The 15,245-nt window shown below is 32.4% G+C and overlaps 1 protein-coding gene across 3 annotated transcripts; it reads right to left on the minus strand.

Annotated features, from left to right (window-relative positions):
• Positions 1-2,750: 2,750 nt before the first annotated feature.
• Positions 2,751-14,893, minus strand: LOC127789707 (putative UPF0481 protein At3g02645). Of its 3 annotated transcripts, XM_052318661.1 has the most exons (7): positions 14,695-14,710; positions 14,448-14,540; positions 8,279-8,945; positions 7,909-8,106; positions 7,185-7,259; positions 5,097-5,141; positions 2,751-4,262 (listed from the first exon to the last, which is right to left on the minus strand). In XM_052318661.1, exons 3-7 carry the CDS (start codon positions 8,334-8,336, stop codon positions 2,845-2,847), a joined length of 1,794 nt encoding a protein of 597 aa, XP_052174621.1. In that variant the 5' UTR covers positions 8,337-8,945; positions 14,448-14,540; positions 14,695-14,710; the 3' UTR covers positions 2,751-2,844. The 3 variants fall into 3 exon arrangements, with proteins under 3 accessions (XP_052174621.1, XP_052174619.1, XP_052174622.1); XM_052318659.1 differs by lacking the exon at positions 8,279-8,945 and having other exon boundaries at positions 14,695-14,893; XM_052318662.1 differs by lacking the exons at positions 7,909-8,106; positions 8,279-8,945 and having other exon boundaries at positions 14,695-14,893.
• Between the last annotated feature and the right edge of the window lie 352 nt (positions 14,894-15,245).

Raw genomic sequence — 15,245 nt, forward strand, 5'->3', positions numbered from 1 at the left:
CTTTCCTTCCTTGCAAAGTCATTCCAAGTCTTTTCTTCATCTCCAAGGTTTTCTAGTCTTACTTGGTCTCTAAGTTCATCTTTATTTGGTCTCTAAGTTCATCAAGCCTATATATATTTTCTTAAACTTCTTTGAGATTTTAAGAGACAGGATTTTCTTTGAGTTTTAAGATTTGTTTTCTTCTTTGAGCTTTGGAAGAACTTGTTTTTCTCGAGTTTTCCATCATTGAGAGCGAGCCCGTCCTGAGTTCTGTTAGCTCCGATTGTTTGTGGCTGCTGTTCACCGAAAATGTCGTTTCATCCTACTGAGACAGTCGTCGTAGTCTACTTATTGCCAGTGCAGGGTGCTAACTGTCTTCAGGATAGTGCAAAACGCGACTTGATTTACTTCTGTTCCTACCTTCTCCATGTTCCAGAAATTTGTTCCTGATTCCTAGTCGTTCCAGCTGTGAGTGTTGCTGTTCAACCGTCTTCTCCGCTTTGCTGTTTTGATCTAGTAATCTTCGTTATTATTCATTTGTTGTTGCTAGTTACAAGCTCCTGTTGCTAATAATATCAACTATTATAATAATAATTAAATATTGTAATTTATGTTTCTTGCATTGTAATGGATTAGATCTATTTTTTTGTATCAACCAAGAACATACGCATCTATATACTTTGTATCCCTAACACTCATTGCCATCCCTGAAATCTCTTCTTTTGATAGGTTTTCCAAGTTAAGTGACTGTTTCCACAAATTCTTTTCCACATATCCATAATGGATCAAGATTAGATCTGATCAGAATCTAAACCAAATCCATTGACAACTTCTTTTGTCACTTTAGCGTCTGAATCTCCTTTTAGTCTCAAATACACCCGTATAATTTACAAATTTGACCTTAGACTAAAATAAAGTGACAAATGTTGAAAAGTTAAATTAGAAATAACCATATCACAATTTTATAAAAATAAGGAAAGACAATTTATACTTTTGAACCCACGTCTGTCAAAGTGAGTTTCTTTTCAATTAGTTCAAGTTTGGGTTTGAGTTTGAATTTGAGAAAAATGCAAAATGCAAAGACTGGGTTTGTAGGGGTGGGATAGTACTCCCCACCCCAATTCAAAACCAAACGTGTAAATACATATATATTATTATAAAAATAAGAAAAGATAATTTATACCCTTGAACTCACGGTGGTCAAAGTTGGTTTTTTCCCATTAGTTTAAGCTTGGGTTCAAGTTGGAGCTTGAGAAAAATGCAAAATGCAAGACTGGGCTTGTAGGGGTGGGGATAATACACCCTACCCCAAGTCAAACCCACACCCAAACGTGTAAATAAATACATACATAAATATATATATATAGTTTATCATTTTATGTTATATATTATCTATACTTCAACTCTTAAATAAATTTGTAAAGGATTAAAATACATTAAGAATGTTATTTTAATTTTACAATCTTAATTTTTGTTTGATGTCTTAGCCTTAATTATAGATATGTTAATTAGATGTTACAAGTTGAATTTAATTTAATATTAATTTTATTTTAATCACATGTTTACATAAAGTTTGAGCCAATTCATTATCGTCTGGATAAATGATTTAGGAAATGAGGAGGTGGTCTTGGACTTGACTTTTTTGCCATGATCAGATTTGGCTTGAAGTTTAAAATAAAGTTTGAGGGTTTAAATTTAAAGTTAGAAATGACATTTTTTATCCTCCTTTTACCCTAAAAAAAATAATAACCACCAAACAAAAGACCAAAATATTCTACTTATAATTTGAAATTTAACTTATATGTTCCTATAATTTAAGTTAAGCCAAACTCCCTCAAAGATTAGTTGATGTAAATTGATGATAATGCTGCACAAAATTATGGTAAAAACCCAAACTTTGACAAAATGAAAGCATGGCTACCATTTTAATCTACTAGAAGTCAAGACACATGTAATATTTGTGTAATTCATTTATAGACGTAAATATATTTGTTTTTGTTAAAGCATGGCTACCATATTAAAGCATGGCAACCATATAATCTACACTCTCTCAGTTTTTTTATTCTCTCAACTTCAGCTTTGACTTCTAACTTTATAAGTAATGACGTTTGAATAAAGAGAGTTCAGTGAAAAAGAGAGTTTGAAAAAAAAAAAAAATAAGAAAACTTGTGAGAGTTCTCAAAAATGGCATTTATACCCAAACTTGTTGATAAAATTATTCCTGATTTTTAGAATATTGAAAAGTGTTTTTAAAATAACAAAAAATTGATAGAATTCAATCTTTGTAACACCAAATGGAGGGTTTGATGTGGTAAAACTATAAGTGTGGCTCTGCTCGTGTAAATAAAAAAAATAAAATATTTTAAATAAAAATGTATTAGGTGATAATTGATAGTTGTAGTATAATTTTTATATTTGTTTAAAGAAAAATTTAAATGAAAGTTAATGTTAGCAAAGTGATAAAATTAAATCATTTTACATTTACAGGATCATAAGATCAAATATTGAGAATTAAGTTATATCTTTATTTTTTTTAAAAAATTATAAAAAAGTATTTTAAGAATTTATTTTAATTGACATGACTTCTGAACACCAAAAAGCCTTCTTTGCATATATAATAAATATAGATATTGAATTATTAAGATTTGATATAAAAATTATTTGATGACGATTGAAAGTAGTTAAATTTTTTATTTTTAGAATTATTGAAGCATATTAATAAATATACAAGATGACTTATGTGCTACTATAAATGGGTCTCCTTTCTTGTAATGATTAAAATTCTGCATTTATTAAAAGAAATGCCCCAGAAAAAAAAGAAAGAAACATAATTTAATAATAATAGGATAAAATGCAATACAGTTTCTAAAGTTGAATGGCAGAAAAAACAGTTTGAGCAATGGTCAAGCCCAGGACAACAATTGCAGCAAAGAAAGCAATTATGGCCCAAGGACTTCTAAAATGATTGTGCAAACATTCGGCCAACCACAACCTTCGGTGGCTTGTATAGAAGTTGTTAAGGCGGTGCTTAACATTTCCAAAAACTTCACTATCGGGCACCAAATTTTCACTTATCTCGTTGAAAAGGTCCGCCACCTGTTGGTCACTGCCCAAAAGGTTGAGGATTACGCCTTTAGACCGTAGTTCCTTCACATCTTCAGCATGATCAATCAATGTATCCATGAAATAAACATAGGAGGAAACCCCAAAATTACTTTGAGTGTCGCAAGCTTCAAAGGCCACCAAATTCAAAAGCAAAGACTTGGTTCCATCATCGATGGTTATGTGGGGGAGGCTGAGCCTTCCATATAAGAGCATATAATCAAATGTGATATCAGAGAATCGACGTGACTTCTCGCTACACTGCAAATGTATTCCTACTGACTTTAACTCCTTAACTGAGCGATATGAGCACCAATTGGAAGATGGTTTCTTCCTAGTCCCATTTCTTATTTCTTCATCATCAACAAATTTAGTCTGAACAAGCTCAAGAAGATGAATAGGCTTTTTCTTTTCTTTGGTTGTTGCCTTTGACTTAGAATTTGTCTTGCAAAACCCAAAACAAGTCTTCCTTCTTGGTGCTTCTTCAGTACAAAAGTCATTCATGATTAGCTTGATGAATTCATTTATCATCTTGTCTCCTATACCATCTTTAAACCTTGAGCTCAAATTCATTAGTTCAATGAGGATCTTAAAAGGGAGTTGATTTTCCAATAACATAATATCACGCATAATGAGTGATGTTTCAAGATATGTGATCTTTATATTATTCTTCTCAGGGTACACACAACTATTCATGAACTGGATGAGAAAGCAACTATCAATAAACATCATCTCTGCAAACTTCTTGTTGTCAAAGGCATCTATTACGTGTTTGTCATACTGATTCTTAGCAACAATCAACAACTCTTCCATCTCTTCATACAATTTCTCTATCGATTTTTCACTTTGATTCGTATACTCTAGTGTAAATTGAATTTTGATAGCTTCCATTTGTTTTAGCTTGTGGTTTAGCTTGGGGTTGTCATTGGTGTAGCAAGGGTTGTGGTATGGGCCAATTGCAACTATCTTGGGATCGTAGACGCTATGGGACTCGTGGATCTCACGAGGAAGCATGGTTGGAACCTTCAAGATTTTTTGCTCTGGCTCTATGGGCCATTTTTTGTAAGATTTTAGCTTAAGTACCAATGTAGAGTTGTCCCCTTCCAAATCATCCTTTATCCCTGTATAATCGTATCTTGGTTCCAAATCATCCTTTATCCATGTATAATCGTATCTTGGTCCTGTACCACCATGGTGAACCAATTTTACATGTAATGTGTAAAGATTGACTTGAAATTTAAAAAATGATTTAGTTGTCCTATATAGCTTGTCGTTGCCATCTCTCACTCTATCTCTTAGTCTACCATAGAAAACTTTTATCACAGTGCCACAATCCACAAAAGGGGGGGGGGGGGGGGGGGGGGGGACTCAAAATGGTGAATTCATTTTATTACTACAAACATGAAAAACATCATGAGTCTGTTTGGCTGATGACAAGAATCAAACCAAAAATTTAGCGGATAAAAAAATTTAATAATTTTAAAAATTAAAGACAAGTGACTAATTGGATAATGACTCTATTCTTAATACCAATAAATTGGCAATTTATAAGCTCCTTTCTTCTATGGTTATAATCTTCACTAGCTTTTAAGAATTGAATATTTGGTCTTTTTAAAAATAACTTAAATCTCTTCACTAGCTTTAAGAGTTGAATATTTGGTCTTTTTTAAAAATAACTTAAATCGAATATTTTGAATGATTTTCTTCAATGGCTATGTACATCTATGTACAGGTGTATGTGTGGTAGAGTGAAGTGAAATTTGTTCGGGAGTAAAGTAGTTCATGTTTATTGTGTTCTTCCTCTCCTTGCAAATTTTTGAATTCTTTTTGTCTACCAACATGCAATCGGTTAAAAGAAATGAAATGGAAGGATTAAGTATGTTAATTCCATGCATGCATCCATGTAAAATTAGGAAAGCCTACAGTAAAGAAAAAAACATTAAATTAAGCTTAATTTATTATAATTTTTTTTAATTTTCTTTTCATAAGATGTGGATTTGGTTCATGTTACTCACCATTTTGTAAATCCACTTTCTCTGTGATGGCATCCATACACCAACCTGAGTCAGAAATATAAAAATGAGCATTGAATCATAATGTATATTTAAATTTTATTTTTTTATAATAAAATATTAAATAAATAAATAAATATTCATACCATATCAAAGAATAATATAAAAATTTTCAAAATAATCAATTAAAAACTACTCTTTTTACAATTCTTAAGACAAAAATATCAGTCAAATTAACATAATCAAATTGTTCAACCATTTTTTTTAATAAACAACATAGTCTATCTATTCAACCTGTCCTATCACATAATATATCTCAAAGAGTCAGCTATTGCGCGTGTGTCTTAGCCCATTGTCTAATCAACTAATCAACATTTTAATCTATTTATGTATTATAATTAATCCTAATTTTTAGACAACACTAAATTAACATTAGCAAATATATATATATATACACACACATATATATCCATATATAATATATATATATATAACTAGTTTAGGGTTGAGCAGGAAACAAACCCAATTGATTGTGATATTACAAAAATATTAAAATAAAAAACAATTATTGAGTCTTAACTATAATAAGGAAAAATAGTGATTTACATAGATGTTTTTGAGAGAAAAAGAGGGAGAGAGAGAGATTGCAATAGAGAGAAAGAGAGAAATGTTAGGCATTTTGTAAATTTTGAAGAAAGAGAGACTTTATACAGAGGCAAAACTATAATTTTAAAATAGGGTCAAAATGGTGATTTTATCTCCAAATTTATGATTCCCCTAAATTGACAAAATTTCTGGTCCCTGAGACAACCATCTCTTGGGCCACACTGTAGGTTCGGGCCTATTTATAGCATAGGCAGGCGCGGGGGAGGGGGGTTTGGATACCTTTGTGGCTGGTGTTGTGGTTGAGATGACGTCGTCATCTCTTTAAAGTTGTCTGCAAAAATATATATTTTATGATGTATTTATATTCACAACATAGAAAATAAAATACCAAAAGAGAATAGTAAAAAATCCTTTTTCTTTTATTGTCGCTACATTATTAGACTTTGGATGGTCTAATAGCAAAAAAAAAATAAATAAAAAACCTGGGGCGGCGGCATTCATCTCAGAATCTCCAACAATATCCGCTTCAACCCCCCCCCCCCCCTTTTTTCTTCATTCTGCTGCTTGCAAATAAAGCAACCGAAACTCGAGTCCGATCACAATTCGGTCTCGACGTTTTGTTTGGGAGTGCTTATTCTTGGTATTCGGAAATAAATTCTTCTCTTACTTGTATTCTTTTGACTATTAAGAGATTTATAGACAACACTACCGATCTCTAATTTATGAAATTTATAAAGAGACAAATATACAATTTGAAAATTAAATATTGAGAATAGTTAAAAAATTAAATATTTGATGAGATAGTTACTAAACTTAAGTTTAAGAAATTAAATGTGGTGTGTCAATAAAAACAAACTTGTGGATTTGCCACGTTGATAGCTCGATTCCACCATGACCAATCCAAGCTTGGGACACTAATCTGGGCTGAGATCCAATGCAAAGAATTTTTTCCACTAAAATTCGTATTTTTGGACTCTCTTTGTTTGACCCAAAATTAAGATTTGGGTTAGATTCTCTACAGAAGTGGAAATTAGGGTGAAGAGGCAGAATATGTGACCTTAATTTTTCTTGGGTTTGATCCCTATTATTGGGCTCAACCACCAAGTTTTCCAAGACTCCACTCATCAATCCCCGCAAACAATCAACAGCCCAAAAAAGAAAGATAACTGTAGCACATTAAACCAATGAATCATCAGACTAAGCTGAGACAACCATGAATGCATAGCTCCATCCCCTTTCTCAGGCATCCAAAAAAAACCAGAAACTCTAAAAAAAATCTAAGACTTTTAAAATCTCATAGTGGTGTGGGGGCAGTGAGAGAGATAGACATGGCGACGTCTTCCACATTAGACTATGAAGTTATTGAATGAACTGTAAGAATTGACTAAATTTAACAATAATATATAACTAAAGTAAAATTAAATATTTTATTGCCTCAATAATCAAGTTGAGTTTATAGATATTGCCGAACTAGACGTTACTTACCACTTTCAGTTGATAATGTGCCTGATGCATAAATATCGATGGCATGACTGGGGGAGCCGTCCTGCTTTTTTGGTACTGTACAAATTAAGCATGTCGCATATTTAATGTGCAGTCCATATTAAAGTTTCATGCAAATTATAAATTCAGACGAGATACCCCATTTAACCAACACAGTTTATGTCCAGGTATCATTTCCAAAACAAAGTATTAATAATGACCAATGACCATATTCTTACCAGATCTATGCATCCAAAACCAAATTGATTTAGAGATTGTTGTTTACTTCAAACCCATCCAGCATAATCCCAATACATTGACAATTTATAAGCTCATTTCTTCCATGGCTATAATCTTCACTGGCCTTTAGGAGTTGAATATTTTGTTGTCTTTTTAAAAATAACTTAAAATCGAATATTTTGAAAGATCTTCTTCAATGGCCTCGTACAATCTATATATAGGTGTATGTATGGTAGAGCGAAGTGAAATTTGTTCGGGAGTAAAGTAGTTTATGTTTATTGTGTTCTTCCCCTCCTTGCAATCGGTTAAGAGAAATGAAATGAAATGGAAGGATTAAGTGTGTTAATTCCATGCGTGCGCGTATGTAAAACTGGGAAAGCCACCAATAAAGAAAGTAACATTACATTTAAGCTTAATTTACTATGAAGTTCTTTTATTTTTTTTTAAATTTTCTTCATAATATGTATATTTGGTTCATGTCACTCACCATTTTTCGTTGGCCCTTCAAAAACTTCATCTTCACGGATTACATCTTTCGCTTTATTCACCCAGTTTGCTCCACCTCCACGGGGTACAAGCGCTTGCACCGGGGCAGTTCTAGGGGTTGGTGGGGGTGGGGACGCTTGGACCGGGGCAGCTACAGGGGGTGATGGGGCACTACGAAGTGGCTCCGATATAACGTTGTCTGCAAAAATATATATTTCAGTGTGTTTATATTTTTAGTTTATATGAAACATCATTCACAATATACAGAGTAAAATACTAAAACAGAATAATAAAAAATCTTTTTTCTTTTATTCTAGCTACATTATTAGACTTTGGATGGTCTAATAGAAAAAAGAAATAATAAACGGAACCTCGGTCGTCATTCTCAGAGTCTCCAACAATATTCTTCTGCCCTTCCTCTTTCTTCATTCTGCTGCTGGCAAATATATCAACCGAGAGTCCAATTACAATTCGGGGAAGCTTAAGGAGACACACTCAATTTAGCAAAAACAGTCCATGGATCGAGAACCAACCGATTCACATATGGCTGTTTAATGTCTGCTCCCAACTGATCCTTATATATATATACATAGGCTGGCTTGGCTTGGCTTGTATGATTAAGAAAGCTTTGCCATGCCTATTGGCTCGGGTAACGAACCTGAGAAATTATTAATCCAAGCCGTGTCCTATCATGTCATGTCATTTTCAACGCCATTAATCACTGATGTGCAATGGAATGTTACGTGTGGCCAAGTGAAATGTTCGATATTGTAAACTTGGTTGGGCCAGGAAGAGGTTGGGCTCTAATTGAAGTCCGAGCGTCCCAAATTCTCGTTGGACTTGCTTCATCGATCAGGGATCGTGAATTTGGTTGGTCTGGTCCAAAGGGGACGAAAAGCGACGTGCCATGTTGCGTGATCACTAACTCCAGCAAGCGATCTCAGCCATCGAGATAAATTCAAGAGCCATTTTCTCCATTGACTCTCGAGTCAACTTTTGGTCCACCCACACGAACCATCTTTGCAATTATGGATTTTGCTACATCCATTCCAATATATAATTAGTCACGTGTAGTCATCATTATATCTGCCTAAATGTATTCATTATGAGATATGCTATTTCTACATATGGCCGATTACATGTGGATTTACGGATGAGGAATATCGCCATAAATTAAATATTTTGAAGTTAAATTAAATTAATTTATTGTGATAAATTAAAGTAATTTAATGGAAAGAGGGAGAGAGAAGGCAGGACTTGTGAGAAATCAGCCAAACCCCTCATCCCTTACTCTATCCAAACCAACCAACCATCAATCTCCATCAATGATCTGCCTCCTGTCCAATTTGCCTCCCATCAGATTAGCCCATTGTTTTGATCAATCTGCCTGCCGTCTGATCAACCCATCGTTCCCTAGGACCCCTTCCCCGATCTCTCCATTTCCATCTCTATGACATCATGGTTCTCCCGATATTGCCATAGCCACCATCTCCACGCTCCCCATGAAAGCGTCACCACTACGAAACCATCAAACTTCGTCACCGACCTCTTCCTTTCTATCTCTCTGTGGCATGGAGAGCTACTGGATTCACCTCAAGTGGCTATCGATGCCCTTTTACAATAGACACTGCAAGGCCACTACTATTTGACAATTCATATCTGCCTCCCTCTGATCATTATCAATATTATTTTTACATTGTTCTTCAAATTTTCAGGTTGAAAGTAGCTCCATGTTCTTTAATATTATTTTTTTCGATAGAAAATAGCTCCTTGTTTGCTATCCATTTCTTTTTATTAATCTTTTTACTTATTAAGAATTTGTTTAACAAATTTGATGTCTCCACAAATATATTTGTGAATGTACTCAAAATTTAGGAATAAATTAATTTATTATATATTTATGCATAAACAAGTATTCCCCCAAGAGAAGATTAAGGATTCAAACAATGTAACTTGAAACTGCTCGAAATATTAATGAATTTTATGACAGTGTTGATTAAGGATTCGAACAATCACGATCTCCAATTTCTGACATAATACTTCTTGATCCATTTTGGATGTGGCATAATGCTTAAGATTAACATTGCTAACATCTTTATGATGATAAATTTTAGGGCAAATTTATTTATTCAACAACAATATACTCTCCTATATATACAAAATTAATAATTCACAAAGATGTTCTTGAGAGAGAATGAAAGAGGGAGACAAAGCAGAGACTTCACGAAATAGAGGCACAATTCCATTTAGAATAAATAGGGACAAAATTGTTATATCTGAGATTTTCTAACCCAAATATGGGAGGAAAGAGGACATTCCAAGAGATTATGGAAATTTTGAGATAAAAGTTAAATTTCGGAGCTAGTGGCGAGATCGTAAATATTGAGACCTGGTAAAACTGTAATCGACTCGAAGACTTGGGAATTTGTGAGATTCAATGATAACTTTAGGAGACCTAAGTGAAATGGACTTTAAAGTTTTATTAAAACCAACATTAGATTCCAAAAGTTATTAAAAATGACTATGGATTTCAAATCCAAACTAAATCAAGCTTGGGACACATGGCAACCCTTCATTTGCTCTTTGAAAAGAAAAATCAAAAGTAATGATTAAGCACCAATCTCAAAAGACACTTATCAAAAGGAAGAGACTCATAATTAGGAAAACAAATGGCACAAATCCATGGAATCAAGTGGCAAGCTCTCATTGGTTTAAGATGCCTATATATGTTAACCATTTGGCAAGCTTTTGGGCACCACTTTGAAGGGGGTAGGTAACATATCAAAGAGGGGAAACTCTGCTGGAAAGAAGGGGATGAAACTCTGCCCGAGTGGAAGCCGAAATCAAGATGTTGGAAGATACGACCCCGTCTTGAAATCCGTGCGAACAGTCACCAAATCTGTCAGGTAAGCTCTTCTTTTTTGTAATCACGTAGAGGGTCGAAAAAGGAGTCCGTAGGTTCAAACGACACTTGAATCGGAATTAAAATGAGAGAGTTATGCTCGTTTTAATTTTCGGGATCCGAAATCCGCAACACGTGCGCCACATGCGCCCAGTAGGGCTGCGCATCCAAGCGCGTGGCAAGCCCTTGTGGCAGCGCGTGAGAGGCCCTCTGGGATTGAAATTTTTCATATAATCTCATTTTTAATTTCTATATACCTATTCAAAAATATTTCAGGTTTGGGTACCAAAAAGTTTTAGTTTTTGCAGAAACAACTCACTTAGAGCGATGTTTGGCCTTAAACTTGCGCAACCGAGAAGTGAGAAGCTTTGGTGAGTGGTTTATGCATCTATTTGATACATATTGATCATGTTTATTTACATTTGTGTGAGGCTTGTGGTTGTATCTCACTTTCCCTTATGTTTCATGCATACTTTTCTTATGTTTATTATGCTTCGTTGCATTTATGGCTATGGTAAGTTCAGGGGGCTGACATGTACGGTCGGGGACCGTGAAATGGATTTGGTGTGTTGGACATATCGGCACTGATTGTGACAGGTTTGTATGTTGGGACTTGGATGCCAGGATAAACATTTCTTATATGGGCCCCAAGAACCGTTTTGTGCATTGGTATATTTATGTTAAGCATTGGATATCATGTTTAATGGTATGGTGTGGCATTATCATATGCAGCATTGCACTTTGTGGAGTGCAATCTATGTGAGAGAGTTATTCCCAGTCTTATCATTGATATATCGTGGAGTGTATTCTGAGTATGGTTTATCTTCAGTTTTATCTTTGTTTTAGCTATATTTTGTGGGATGTATTCCACTGTTTATCCCCAATTTTTCTTTTACTCTTATATTATGCTTGCTGAGCCTTGTGACTCATATTATTTTAACCATCATTCTAGGTGTGGGAGTTGATGCCGTGGCTAGACTATTTGGCATGTCAATCTTAGGTGGTTGTGTGTACAAAACAGTCCCGACCGAAAAGATCTTTGGGGTGTGAGTTGGGAACAAGGGCTCGGGTATTGTGGTTTGTTTAATTTGATTGGTTGTTGTGTTGTCATGTATAATTAAGTCGCTGAGTTGTGTATTTACGATTAATTTTCTTTCGTTGTTGCATAATTATGGGGCAAGATTCTAGCCCATGTATTTGAATTATTAGAGTGTTTGTATGTATAAATTGAGGAATTTTTGGGTCGTCATAGATTCTCCTAATAACAAAAAAGTGTAAATTAATTAAATTTAAATAGGGTTCACGGCGACGATGGTGGAGGAACTAGATCGAAAAAATAAGGATTCTAATTATAAGATATCTAATGAAACTGTCACTGAGATTGAGATCTTATTTAAATAGAAAAATTAATTTATATTTAAATAATATTTAAATAATATACTAAACAAAAAAAATAATATATAAAAAATACTATATAAATTATATATTTATACTAAATAAACAAATAATATATATAAATAATATTTTTTTGACTCCAACTTAATGTTAAAGTATCAAAAAAATAAATGATTCATGATTTATATGTTAGACAAATAATTTTGTAAGTTAATAATTCTAAATATTTGATAAAAAATATTTTCAAAATCTAACAAATTTTGTAAATAACTCTAAGTTTATTTGTACTAATAATTTTTATACAGATAAACAACGATCGAGTATCTTCCATGATATCTGAATATGCAAATATATGTTTGTGTCTTGTATCTAGATATGTTTTACTTATATTTATCTTATATCCGAATATATATTTTTTTGTTTTTGTTTTTGCCTTGTATTCGAATATGGACTTTTTTGTTTGTCTTGTATTCGAATGCAAATAGAATATTTTGTTGCTAATTCAAACAGAAGTTTTAATTTTTATTATATTAGCGGCAAAAAATTTTGTCCCTATTTTGATTTTAATTTGTAATTTCATCTTACATGAAAATTTTGCAACTTAACCATAAAATATTCTGTCATTAATTTTAAATTTTTATAAATTCTACATTTAAGTATGATTTTTTTTTTGTTAAATGAAATTTTAAATTTAATTTAGATATTTTATGAATTTCATATTTTAGCAACGCAATAATTTAGTTGTTAACAGAATTAAATTTTAATTTAAATTTTTTCCCATTCAGTGACTAATTTTATTCTGTCACTAAATTATTTTAAATTAAGTTTTGATTTTATTTTCTTTTAGCAAAAAATTATTTTGTTGCTAAAAGATTTTAATTTTATTTTAATTTTTTTTCATTTAGCAACAAATTTATTCTGTGACTAAATAATTTTAAATTAAGTTTTAATTTTATTTTCTTTTAGTGGTAGAATTATTTATTCGTTAAAAGATTTTAATTTTAATTTTAATTTAAAGTTTTCCCATTTAGCGAAAGATTTGTTCAGTCACTAAATAATTTTAAATTTTATTTTCTTTTAGCGATGGAATAATTCTGTCACTAAAAAATTTTTAATTTTAATTTAATTTTTTTTTTCATTTAGCGAACGAATTTATTCCGTGACTAAATAATTTTAAATTAAGTTTTAATTTTATTTTTTTTAGCGATGAAATTTTTCAGTCACTAAAAGATTTTAATTTTAGTGACTGAAATTATCCCTTTTTAAAATAAAATAATCCCTTCCCCAACAAGAAAAGCTTTCTTGATTCGTCCAAAGGATAAAAAACTCTAAACAAATTGGTATTTATAAATAAATTTCTTCTATTTACTTTATTCTTTTAACCATATAAAAGGTTTATATACAGCACTAAGGATCTCTAATATATGGGATTTACAAGGAGACATATACAATTAGGAAATTAAATATTGAGAACAATTAAGAAACTAAATATTAATTTGATGAGACAATTACTCAGTTTAAAAAACTAGAATTTAGGAAACTAGTGATATGCCAATAAAAATGAACTAAATATTTAATTTAAAAAAATTAAATATTTGATGAGATAGTTACTAAACTCAAATACAGGAAACTAAGTATGTGGTGTGCCAATAAAAACGAACTTGTGGATTTGCCATGTTGATAGCTCGATTCCACCATGACCAGTCCAAGCTTGGGACATTAATCTGGGCTGAGATTTATTGCAAAGGATTTCTTTAGTAAAATTCATATTTTTTGGACCCTATTTGTTTGACCCAGATCCAAAATCAAATCGGTTAACAGATTATTGTTTATTTCAAACCCATTCAGCGTAATACCAATACATTGGATTTATAAGCTCATTTCTGCCATGGCTATAATGCTCACTGGCCTTTTAAGAGTTGAATATTTTGTGGTCTTTTAAAAAATAACTTAAATCTAATATTTTAAAAGATTTTGTTTGGGAGTAAAGTAGTTCATGTTTATTGTGTTCTTCCTCTCCTTGCAATTTTTTGAATTCTTTTTGTCTACCAACATGCAATCGGTTAAAAGAAATGAAATGGAAGGATTAAGTGCGTTAATTCCATGCATGCATGTATGTAAAATTAGGAAAGCCACCAATAAAGAAAGAAACATTACATCAAGCTTAATTTACTATAAAGATTTTTTATTTTCTTGAAATTTTTCTTCATAATATATATGTAGATCCGGTTCATGTTACTCACTATTTTCTGTTGGCACTTCAAAATCTCCGTCTTTGAATGGTACTTCATCCACTTTGTCATCATCTGGTTCCTCCAATAATATAGAGTCGTTGTCTGCAAAAATATGTATTTATATTTTTCCTTTGTATGAATTATCATTCACAACATATAGAATAAAATACCAAAACAGAATAATAAAAAAATCCTCGTTCTTTTACTCTCGAGACTTTGGATTGTCTAATAGAAAAAAAAATAATAATAAACGAACCGGAGGCGGCGGCATTCATCTCGGAGTCTCCAACAATATCCTTCTCTCCTCCTTTCTTCATTCTGCTGCTTGCAAATAAAGCAACCGAAAATAAGAGTCCGATCACAATTCGGGGAAGCTTGAGGAGACACACTCAATTTAGCAAAAACAGTCCATGGATTGAGAACCAACCGATTCACATATGCCTGTTTAATGTTTGCTTCCAACTCATCCTTTATATATACATAGGCTTGCAGTGCCGGCATCAGGCTTGTATGACTAAGAAAGCTTTTCCATGCCTATTGGCTCGGGTAACGAACCTAACATTGATGAGAAATTATAAATCCAACCCGTGTCCTAGCATATCGTGTCGTGTCGTGTCGTTTCGGAGAATTTTCATGTAACAGACGAAGTATTAATTGAAGTATATAAGAATATTATTTTTATGTTAATAACAAATAGACATGATTAAGAGTTGGTATTGAGCTGGTATAGTATTCTTATCCATCATTAAGAGTTAATGAAAATTAAATTATCATTAAAAGTTAATAATTAATAAAAATTTTAGCAAG

This window comes from Diospyros lotus, chromosome 14 (genome assembly GCF_014633365.1).
Source record: "Diospyros lotus cultivar Yz01 chromosome 14, ASM1463336v1, whole genome shotgun sequence".
Classification (NCBI taxonomy): domain Eukaryota; kingdom Viridiplantae; phylum Streptophyta; class Magnoliopsida; order Ericales; family Ebenaceae; genus Diospyros; species Diospyros lotus.

What these genes read in the sequence shown, in the direction of transcription:
- LOC127789707 (XM_052318659.1), bottom strand. Translation starts at nt 14,755, where the DNA reads ATGAAGAAAGGAGGAGAGAAGGATATTGTTGGAGACTCCGAGATGAAT. An exon ending in GATGAATGCCGCCGCCTCCG is followed by an intron (nt 14,541 to 14,694) that starts GTTCGTTTATTA and finishes ATATTTTTGCAG; the next exon opens with ACAACGACTCTATATTATTG. An exon ending in CACATTATCAACTGAAAGTG is followed by an intron (nt 5,142 to 7,184) that starts GTAAGTAACGTC and finishes TTTCTGACTCAG; the next exon opens with GTTGGTGTATGGATGCCATC.